Raw genomic sequence first — 11278 nt, 5'->3', positions numbered from 1 at the left:
CTCCAGTTTCCTCCCACATTCCAAAGATGTGCGGGTTAGGTTGATTGGCCAGGTTAAAAAAATTGCCCCTTAAGAGTCCTGGGATGCGTAGGTTAGAGGGATTAGCGGGTAAATATGTGGGGGTAGGGCCTGGGTGGGATTGTGGTCGGTGCGGACTTGATGGGCCGAATGGCCTCCTTCTGCACTGTAGGGTTTCTATGGTTCAAAATGTGAAATTGATTTTAAAATAGATTATTTAAAAAAAGTTAATGGCCATATGTTGTTTTGGTTTGGATTTGATGCCTGTCCAGACGGAGCCTGCTGGAAGGAAATGGCTGGAGCCAATTGAAGTAATTGCCCAGGGTGAAGGCTGGGTCACCCTGGGAAAACTCATGATCGGCCACCATGACTCAGCTCGTCAATGGGTCCCGCGGAAGGATTTTAATTTGGCTTAAAGTTTGAAAAATCCCTTTTCAGTTTAATTGGAACGGCGTGAAAAGGTTTATCTGATAATTTGTGAATATTGATCAGACACCTGTTTGCAGGGACCGGCCCGCTGCTGCTGGCGGAGGGGCGGAAGCGGCTGCGAAAGGCGCTGCCGCCCGGGCGCCGGGGACCCGGAGCAGGGGGCGGGGCCTGTGGAGAAGGCGGGGCATTGAGGGCAAGGGGCGGGGCCAACGAGGGAGGGGCTGTGCTCGTGGAGAACCCACGGGGCGGGGCTCCTTAAAGAGGGGACGGTCTCTGCTGGGAGGGGCTGGTGCAGGGGATGGGCGGGGGCTCCAGGGGAAGGGCGGGGCTTCAGGGGATGGGCGGGGGCTCCAGGGGATGGGCGGGGCTCCGCGCAGAGGCTGCCGGCAGAGGGCGGGGCTCCGGCGAGAGTGGGGGGGGCGGGGCTCCAGTCGGTGTGGGGGGGCGGGGCTCCGGCGATTTGCTGGGGGCGGGCCCAGGGTGGGGACCCGCGGGGGGGAGGGCCCACTTTAAGGCCGGCCCACTTCGCTCCAGTTCAGTCCGGCCCGGGGAAATCCTACTCCCTGGTGGGACTGTGCGGCTCTCGCTATGGAGAGGAAGCGCACGGATTGTCCGTGTCTGCCTCCCGGCTGGAAAAAGGAGGAGGTGATCCGGAAATCAGGGCTCAGCGCCGGCAAGAGCGATGTCTATTACTACAGGTACTGGGGGGATTACCAGAGGTACTGGGGTTATTCCTACAGTGCTGAGGGGGGCGGGGAGATATGATTACAGGTAGCTTTGGATGGTATCAGCGCAGGTGCCAGGGGGTGCGGTATCGTGCGGGTGCCAGGGGGTGCGGTATCAGCGCAGGTGCCAGGGGGTGCGGTATCACGCAGGTGCCAGGGGGTGCGGTATCAGCACAGGTGCCAGGGGGTGCGGTATCAGTGCAGGTGCCAGGGGGTGCGGTATCACGTGGGTGCCAGGGGGTGCGGTATCAGTGCAGGTGCCAGGGGGTGCGGTATCACGTGGGTGCCAGGTGGTGCGGTATCAGTGCAGGTGCCAGGGGGTGCGGTATCAGTGTGGGTGCCAGGGGGTGCGGTATCACGTGGGTGCCAGGGGGTGCGGTATCACGTGGGTGCCAGGGGGTGCGGTATCACGTGGGTGCCAGGTGGTGCGGTATCAGTGCAGGTGCCAGGGGGTGCGGTATCAGTGTGGGTGCCAGGGGGTGCGGTATCACGCAGGTGCCAGGAGGTGTGGTATCACGCAGGTGCCAGCGGGTGTGGTATCAGTGCGGGTGCCGGGGGTGTGATATCACGCAGGTGCCAGGGTGTGCGGTATCACGCAGGTGCCAGGGGATGCGGTATCACGCAGGTGCCGGGGGTGCGGTATCATGCGGGTGCCAGGGGGTGCGGTATCACGCAGGTGCCAGGGGGTGCGGTATCAGTGCAGGTGCCAGGGGGTGCGGTATCAGTGCAGGTGCCAGGGGGTGTGGTATCGCGCGGGTGCCAGGGGGTGCGGTATCAGTGCAGGTGCCAGGGGGTGCGGTATCAGCGCAGGTGCCAGGGCGTGCGGTATCAGCGCAGGTGCCAGGGGGTGCGGTATCACGCAGGTGCCAGGGGGTGCGGTATCACGCAGGTGCCAGGTGGTGCGGTATCAGTGTGGGTGCCAGGGGGTTCGGTATCAGTGTGGGTGCCAGGGGGTTCGGTATCAGTGTGGGTGCCAGGGGGTGCGGTATCAGTGTGGGTGCCAGGGGGTGCGGTATCAGTGTGGGTGCCAGGGAGTGCGGTATCAGGTGGGTGCCAGGGGGTGCGGTATCACGCAGGTGCCAGGGGGTGCGGTATCACGCAGGTGCCGGGGGTGCGGTATCACGCAGTGCCAGAGGGTGCGGTATCACGCCGGTGCCAGGGGGGGCGGTATCAGCGCAGGTGCCAGGGGGTGCGGTATCAGCGCAGGTGCCAGGGGGTGCGGTATCACGCAGGTGCCAGGGGGTGCGGTATCAGTGCAGGTGCCAGGGGGTGCGGTATCAGCGCAGGTGCCAGGGGGTGCGGTATCACGCAGGTGCCAGGGGGTGCGGTATCAGTGTGGGTGCCAGGGAGTGCGGTATCAGGTGGGTGCCGGGGGTGCGGTATCACGCAGGTGCCGGGGGTGCGGTATCACGCCGGTGCAAGGGGGGGCGGTATCAGCGCAGGTGCCAGGGGGGGGCGGTATCAATGCGGGTGCCAGGGGGGGGCGGTATCAATGCAGGTGCCAGGGGGTGTGGTATGTGTGGGTGCCAGGGGGTGTGGTATCAGTGGGTGCCAGGGGGTGTGGTATCAGCGTGGGTGCCAGGGGGGGGCGGTATCAATGCGGGTGCCGGGGGGGGCGGTATCAATGCGGGTGCCAGGGGGTGTGGTATGTGTGGGTGCCAGGGGGTGTGGTATCACGCAGGTGCCGCGGGTGCGGTATCACGCAGGTGCCGCGGGTGCGGTATCACGCAGGTGCCAGGGGGTGCGGTATCACGCAGGTGCCGCGGGTGCGGTATCACGCAGGTGCCAGGGGGTGCGGTATCACGCAGGTGCCAGGGGGTGCGGTATCACGCAGGTGCCAGGGGGTGCGGTATCACGCAGATGCCAGGGGGTGCGGTATCACGCAGGTGCCAGGGGGTGCGGTATCACGCAGGTGCCGCGGGTGCGGTATCACGCAGGTGCCGCGGGTGCGGTATCACGCAGGTGCCAGGGGGTGCGGTATCACGCAGGTGCCAGGGGGTGCGGTATCACACAGGTGCCAGGGGGTGCGGTATCACGCAGGTGCCAGGGGGTGCGGTATCCCGCAGGTGCCAGGGGGTGCGGTATCAGTGCGGGTGCCAGGGGGTGCGGTATCAGTGCGGGTGCCAGGGGGTGCGGTATCAGTGTGGGTGCCAGGGGGTGCGGTATCACACAGGTGCCAGGGGGTGCGGTATCAGTGCGGGTGCCAGGGGGTGTGGTATCAGCGTGGGTGCCAAGGGGTGTGGTATCAATGCGGGTGCCAGGGGGTGCGGTATCAATGCGGGTGCCAGGGGGTGCAGTATCAATGTGGGTGCCAGGGGGTGCGGTATCAGTGCGGGTGCCAGCGGGTGTGGTATCACGCAGGTGCCAGGGGGTGTGGTATCACGCAGGTGCCAGGGGGTGTGGTATCACGCAGGTGCCAGGGGATGTGGTATCACGCAGGTGCCAGGGGGTGTGGTATCACGCAGGTGCCAGGGGGTGTGGTATCACGCAGGTGCCAGGGGGTGTGGTATCACGCAGTTGCCAGGGGTGTGGTATCACGCAGGTGCCAGGGGGTGTGGTATCACGCAGGTGCCAGGGGGTGTGGTATCACGCAGGTGCCAGGGGGTGCGGTATCACGCAGGTGCCAGGGGGTGCGGTATCACGCAGGTGCCAGGGGGTGCGGTATCACGCAGGTGCCAGGGGGTGCGGTATCACGCAGGTGCCAGGGGGTGCGGTATCACGCAGGTGCCAGGGGGTGCGGTATCACGCAGGTGCCAGGGGGTGCGGTATCACGCAGGTGCCAGGGGGTGCGGTATCACGCAGGTGCCAGGGGGTGCGGTATCACGCAGGTGCCAGGGGGTGCGGTATCACGCAGGTGCCAGGGGGTGCGGTATCACGCAGGTGCCAGGGGGTGCGGTATCACGCAGGTGCCAGGGGGTGCGGAATCACGCAGGTGCCAGGGGGTGCGGTATCACGCAGGTGCCAGGGGGTGCGGTATCAGTGCGGGTGCCAGGGGGTGCGGTATCAGTGCGCGTGCCAGGGGGTGCGGTATCACGCAGGTGCCAGGGGGTGAGGTATCACACAGGTGCCAGGGGGTGCGGTATCAGTGCGGGTGCCAGGGGGTGCGGTATCACGCAGGTGCCAGGCGGTGTGGTATCAGTGTGGGTGCCAGGGGGTGCGGTATCGCGCGGGTGCCAGGGGGTGCGGTATCGCGCGGGTGCCAGGGGGTGCGGTATCGCGCGGGTGCCAGGGGGTGCGGTATGAGTGCGGGTGCCAGGGAGTGCGGTATCAGTGCGGGTGCCAGGGGGTGCGGTGTCAGCGCGGGTGCCGGGGGGGGGGCGCGGTGTCAGCGCGGGTGCCGGGGGGGGGAGGCGCGGTGATACTCGGTGCCGGGCGGGCGCGGTGCTGGCCCTGGTGCCGGGGTGGGGGGGCGCGGTGCTAGCCTAAGTGCCGGGGGCGGAGGGGCGGTGCTAGCTCAGGTGCCAGGGGGGTGGGGCTGCTCGCACAGGTACCGGGGGGGGAGGGGGGCAGGGGCGCAGTGCTAGCCCAGGTGCCAGGGGGGCGCAGTGCTAGCCCAGGTGCCAGGGGGGCGCAGTGCTAGCCCAGGTGCCAGGGGGGCGCAGTGCTAGCCCAGGTGCCAGGGGGGCGCAGTGCTAGCCCAGGTGCCAGGGGGGCGCAGTGCTTGCCCAGGTGCCAGGGGGGCGCAGTGCTAGCCCAGGTGCCAGGGGGGCGCAGTGCTAGCCCAGGTGCTGGGGGTGGGAGGGGAGGGGCGGTACTAGCCCAGGGGGTGGGGGGGAATTCGGTGGGAGCGCAGGTGCTGGGGAGGAGGGGTGGGGGGGGTGGCGTGGTAGCGCAGGTGCCATGGGCGTGGTATTAGTGCAGGTGCCGGGGGTGTGGTGGGCGAGGGGGCAGTATTAGCGCTGGGGGGGGGGTGGGGTGGCATTACAAGAGGCACAGGGGGAAGTTACTGCATGTTATCAGTGTGGGTTGGAACGTTTTCTGAGGGGTGAGGAAATTTCTGATGTACTTCGGAGGGATGTGACTCTGGGTCTGGAGGAGGGAATATTGTCGTGGGTCCATGGGTTCTGGGAGTTTGGGAAGGAGGGGAATGTTTGTCTGGTTTCTGGGTGGGATGTCTCTACAGGTGCTTGCGCTGGAAGAGCGGGGCCTTCATGTTACCGTAGTGGCCAGGGAGCCATATTGCTCCAGGCCCCTATTTGAGGTTGGTTATATCTCCTTGTGAGTATTGGGCTGGTGCATTTCGAGTGAAGTGACTCGAGGTACTGGTCGAGCGGGAGGGAAGTGAAGGTACTGGGGGGAGGGAGGTTTTACTGAGGATTCTTGGATTATTATTTTGGGTAGACGAGGGAAAGATCTTTTTCAAGTATTGATTCTTGACATATGGGCATTTCTAACAAGATCAGCATTTATTATCATTGCCCTTCAGAGGTGATAATTTGCAGACTTGGGCCAGGCTACTTTCACTTTGCTGTCAAGTAGGGTGTTCCTGGTTTTGAAACTGCAATGATGAAGGAATGATGAGTCAAGGTGATGAGGGCCTTGCAGGGGAATTTGATGACGGTGTTCCCTTGTGTCTGCTGCCTTTTAGCTGGTAAAGGTCATGGGTTTGTGAGGCGCTGTTGAAACTCTGCTGAATTGCTGCAATGCATCCTGTGGATAATTGCTCACTGCAATTACAGTGCACTGGTAATAGAGTGCGCATGTTTCAGATAGTGAATCAGGTACCCGCTCAAACAGACTGCTAGATGTGAGATAATTGAGCTGATCAGGGGTTAGGATTTAGCGGACAGTCGTAGAGGGAGTAAAGATTTTTCCAGAATGACTGCATTCTGAATTTTGACAGACTGCAGCTGATTGTAGAGAGGGGTCGGGATATGGGGAATGGGAATTCTGAGAAGTAGTGACTTTTTTCGGGTCAGGGCTGATTTCGTGGAGTCAATTAATTTGGTAGTAACATTGTGATCATTTAGTTGGAGGGAGGATGATGAATTCTCACACGTTCCTCCCCCACTGCAAGTTAATTTTCAAAAAAGCACTAGAGTGTTCCTCCCCGCACTAATCTGTTGAGGCCATATTTCGCTGTCGGTAGATGTTAAAATGATTAGTGCTAAATTCAGCTGCTTTAGTGAACCTTCCACGCCAGATAGTAACCAGCAGCTGAATGTGCTGAAATAGGCTTGCAGTATCAACCAAAGCTTAGGATGTCAAATTGGAATTCTAGACAAGATAGATTGTCAACAGCAGCAGTACTAAGAGGTACTATTCTACTAAATCTTAAAGGATGGTAGGGATGCAATGCTTGGTACCTTCAGATAATAATTGTGGGGATGAGAGATCAGTTACTCTGCTGCTCGAGTACCTTTTGCTAAATAATGTATGTGTGCAGGTATTGGGTGAAGGCTGGACCAAGCAACTGTTCAACACCACCTTCAGAGTGATAGAGTCCCTACCGTGCAGAAGAAGGCCATTCAGCCCATCACATCTGCACCGACTTTCTGATGGAGCATCCCAACCAGGCCCTATCCCCCGTAACCCCACGTATTTGCCCTGCTAATCCCCCTAACTTGCACATCTTTGGACACGAAGGGGCAATTTAGCATGGCCAGTTCACCTAACCTGCACATGTTTTGGACTGTGGGAAGAAACCGGAGCACGTGGAGGAAACACACGCAGACAGTGGGAGAATGTGCAAGCTCCACACCCAAGGCAAGTTGCTGTGGGCCTGTTGTCACATAGGTTAAATTAGAAAAGGGTAGTAGCTTTACTTCCTCAAATATAGTTTCAAAGTCACCATTATGAGACTAATGTTCTTTTTTACATTCTATCTTTATTTAATTAATTGAATTTAAATTTCTCAGCTAATGTGATGGGATTTGAGCTCATATTTCCAGAGCATTGGTCCTGTAACATGAGCACTATGTCACATGCCATCATTGTGATATAGGAAATGTGGCAGCCAATTTGGGCAGTGTAAGCTCCACAGACAGCAATGTGAGAATGACCACATAGTCTGATATTTCAGGAATATGGATTGGGGGAATAAATATTAATCCCGCTTCTATTTGAAATATTGCCATGGGATCTTTTATGCTACCTCTAGTGCAGGATTAATGTCTCATCTGAAAAATGGCACTTTCAACAATGTGGCACCCCCTCTGTGCTGGAGTGTCAGCCTAGGTTTTTATGCTCAACTAGAATCCAAAACTTATTCACTCAGAAACAAGAGTGTTATTCACTGGGCAGTAGCTGACATTATCTAATCATCTTAAACACTCAATTAGGTCACCCTTTAATCTTGTACGTTCAAAGGAATAAAAATCTAGTCTATGCATCCCTCCCCTTCCTAATCCTTTCAGTGCAGGTATAATTCTGGGGAACACACTAGTTAAGCATGGTGGCACAGTCCTTACTACTGCTGCCTCACAGCGTCAGGGTTCCCGGTTCGGTTCCGGCCTCGGGTCTGTCTGTGTGGAGTTTGCACCTTCTCCCTCTATCTGTGTGGGTTTCCTCCGGGTGCTCTGGTTTCCTTCCACAGTTTAAAGATGCGCAGACTGGGTGGATTGGCCAAAGTAAAATTTCCCCTCGGTGTCCCAGGATGTGTAGGTTAGTTGGATTAGTCATGGTAAATATGTGGGGATAGGGCACGGGGGAGAGCCTGAGTACGATGCTATGTCAGAGAGCTGGTGCACACTCGATAGGCTGAATGGCCTCCTTCTATGAATAGGCCACTTGTCTCTGTGAGCCTGCTCCATTCCAAGAAAAATATATCCTTCCTGAAGTGCAGTGCCCAGAGTGAATGTGGTAATCAAATCTTTAGGCAGCAAGAAATGAACTTCCATCCTTTTATATTCCAGCTCTCTTGAAATAAAGGCCAATATTCCATTCATCATTTTGTCCCTCTCCACTTGCTTTTGTGGCATTTAGATCTCTAAATTTCTCTGTTCATCCACAGTTCCAAGTATCTCACTGTTTATCTTTCTTGGGTCCAAAGTGGATGACCTCACACTTTCCCACGTTGAACTCCACTTGCCATATTTTTACCACTTGTGTAATCCAACACTGTCCCTTTGCAGCTTCTTGATTCCATCCATACTAATTGCAGTGCCACCTAATTGAGTAAATTTAAATATATGGCTTGCTATTCTTTTCATCCAAATCATTCATAACTATAATGAAAATCTTCAGATTCCCACCATTCACAGTATGCCAGTTTTGGATATATTTTGTCCATTATCTCTGTTTCCTTGCTCCAAACTCATTCCCTATCTGCCCAATAATTTGCCTCCAGTCCCATGCACCCTTAATTTTTGTTAACATGTTCTGCAAACAAGAATTCACCTTTTGTTTGCACCTTTTGTACGCATGTGATGTTTGCATCTACTCCCTGTATCCAAGTAGCCTATTCATAGAATCACTACAGAAGGAGGCCATTTGACCCATCAAGTCTGCACCAACTTTCTGACAGAGTATCATACTCAGGCCATATCCCCTGCCCTATCCCCACACCCCCACACACTTACCATGGCTAATCTACCTGACCTACACATCTTGTAAAGTTAATTATGCACAAGTAAGACTTACATTATCACTGCAATAAAGTTACTGTGAAACTCCTTGAGTCGCCACATTCTGGCGCCTGTTCGGGCCAATGCACCTAATCAGCACGTCTTTCAGACTGTGGGAGGAAACCGGAGCACCAAGAGGAAACCCACGCAGACATGGGGAGAATGTGCAAACAGCACACAGACAGTGACTCAAGCTGGGAATTGAACCCGGGTCCCTGGCACTGTGAGGCAGTAGTGCTAACCACTGGGACACTTAAGAGGCAATTTTACGATGGCAGTCTTTACCTCTCCACTAATGTACTTAATTCCTTGTCACAGTGTGTTGCATTGTCTTCCTTACCCACCTGTAGGGGAGAGCCAGATTGGCTTTAGGCTCAACAGTGTTTGCTATCCAGTTGTGCATGAGCCAGAATGTCTTACAGTAGCGACAAGTAATGAGTGAATGCTGGTCAGCCGCTGACAGAAACTATACTTCTGCTCCTGATTTAATCCTTTACCCTTAGAGATGCAGTCTCCAGCTCACTCCAAGGGTATGCAAACTGCTTAAACCTGTGCTTAAGCTTCAGATTTCACATCCGGCCACTTTTAACTGGCTCCCTGTCTTCTAGTGCATTGATTTACAAATCGTTGTCCTTGGCTTCAAATCCTTCCATGTCCTTGCCACGTTTGCATCCTGTTCCAGCCTAACTTTCTTACCACCGCCCCTCCCCCACCATCTTTCTGATTGATCTACACTTTTCCAAAATCTCTTCTCTGTATTCCAATTTATGGGCAAGCTTTTAGCTTCTTGCTACTGCATTCCAAACATCCCTTCTTAAATTTTGTTTCAAAGTCCTACATCTTTCTGCAACTTCAAAATCCTCCTTACAACTGACCACTTCAAGCTATACTTTTGGCCATCTTCCCCCAGTTCCCTTTTACTCTCATGCCCGACTGTTGAAACGTGATCCCAATATCCGCAGCCAGATGATCACCTTCCTTAAGTATAGTGTTGACATTCAGCACCAACTCCTCTATTTGCCCTGACTATGCTTTTCTGTCAGAGTTCAGTAGATTAAGTCATGGCTTTGTTAACATTTTCTCCAACTGATCATCAAAAACAAGTCCTTGTTAACTGCTCCAGGTATAAACTCAATTTCCTTGGCAGTACCTATATGTGCATCTCCTAGGCCATTTAGTTACGTTAACTCGGATTACAAAACCTTATGGTACTGTTTGACCCAGAACTGAGCTTAATCCGCCCCGTTTTAACAGTCTCCGAGATGATGTTCTATCCCAGCAATGTTGCCCATCTCTGTCCCAACCTCATTACTCTGGTGCCACATCTTTCCCTAACAGGACCATGGGTGTACTTGCATCACATGGACTGCAGTCTTTCAAGAAGACAGCTCACCAACACCTTCTCAAGGGAAATCGGGGATGGGCAATAAATGCTGGCTGAGCTAGCGATGCCCACATCCTGTAAACTAATTTTGTTATTTCTAGACTTAACTTTCATCCCCCAGTGTCATTTTTGCTGGTCTTCAGCTGCCTATATAAAACTGACAGCTTTGGCCTCAACTGGAGTATTGCATTTAGTTCTGAGCACTACACTTTAAGAAGGATATGAAGGCATTAGAAGGGGTGCAGCAAAGAGTGTGGTGAAGGCAGGATCTAATGATGCATTCAAAGGGAAATTTGATCCATTTTCTGAAAAGGAAAAGTCTGGGGGGAGAAAGGCAAGGGAGTGCCGCAAGGTAAATTTCTCTTTCAGAGGGCCAACATGACATGTTGGGCTGAAGGGGCTCCTGTGGTGCAGCAACCATTCTATGATTTTGAGAATGTCTCAGGTGCCCTCCCTTATGTCCACACTGCCCACCTCACCGTGATCAGCTTTAAAATTCTCACCTTCTTCTCCTTCACAATCACACTCCACCCTATCTCTGAAACCTTTCTCAATGTTTGCCCTTTAGTCCACTTCTAATCCACCATTGGTCGAAGAACTTTTGGCTGTGTTTGCCTGGAATCTTCACAACCCTCCGACCACTCTCTACTTTTCCACCTCTACATTTCCTATTGGGGGCTCCAAAAAGTTAATATATGGTGTCAAAAAACATTACAGATGCTGCTACCTTCAACAGCAGAATCTGCTGCTACATAGAGTTATAGAGGCTTACAGCATGGAACCAGGCCCTTCGGCCCAACTTGTCCACGTCACAGTTTTTAACACTAAGCAGGTCCCAATTGCCTGCATTTGGCCCATATCTCTCTATAACCATCCTACCCATGTAACTGTCTAAATGCTTTTTAAAATAAAAAATTATACCCGTCTCTATTACTATCTCTGGAGGCTCATTCCAGACTCTCACCACCCTCTGTGGAAAAAATGCCCCTCTAGACCTATTTGTATCTTTCCCCCCTCCTTAAACTTATTTCTGACCAAGTATTTGGTGATCGCTCTTAATTTCATTCTCTGCACCATCCCCACACCCCATGGTACAGCATGTATTTCTACTTGTTTTCTCTCTATCCTGTGCAGTGTCTTTTGACATTTATTCCAGT

At 54.6% G+C, this 11278-nt stretch overlaps 1 protein-coding gene across 1 annotated transcript in view; it reads left to right on the top strand.

Moving 5' to 3' along the window:
- Positions 1-932: 932 nt before the first annotated feature.
- Positions 933-11278, top strand: part of LOC144498467 (methyl-CpG-binding domain protein 2-like) — a 111731-nt gene continuing 101385 nt past the window's right edge. Inside the window, exon 1 of the mRNA XM_078219633.1 lies at positions 933-1145. Coding sequence (XP_078075759.1) covers positions 1036-1145 — 110 coding nt within the window. The 5' untranslated portion in view covers positions 933-1035. The remainder of the gene's footprint in view (positions 1146-11278) is intronic.

Source organism: Mustelus asterias, chromosome 1, assembly GCF_964213995.1.
Source record: "Mustelus asterias chromosome 1, sMusAst1.hap1.1, whole genome shotgun sequence".
Classification (NCBI taxonomy): domain Eukaryota; kingdom Metazoa; phylum Chordata; class Chondrichthyes; order Carcharhiniformes; family Triakidae; genus Mustelus; species Mustelus asterias.
The sequence above is the reverse complement of the archived record's forward strand: the minus strand, read 5'-3'. Positions and strand labels throughout refer to the sequence as shown.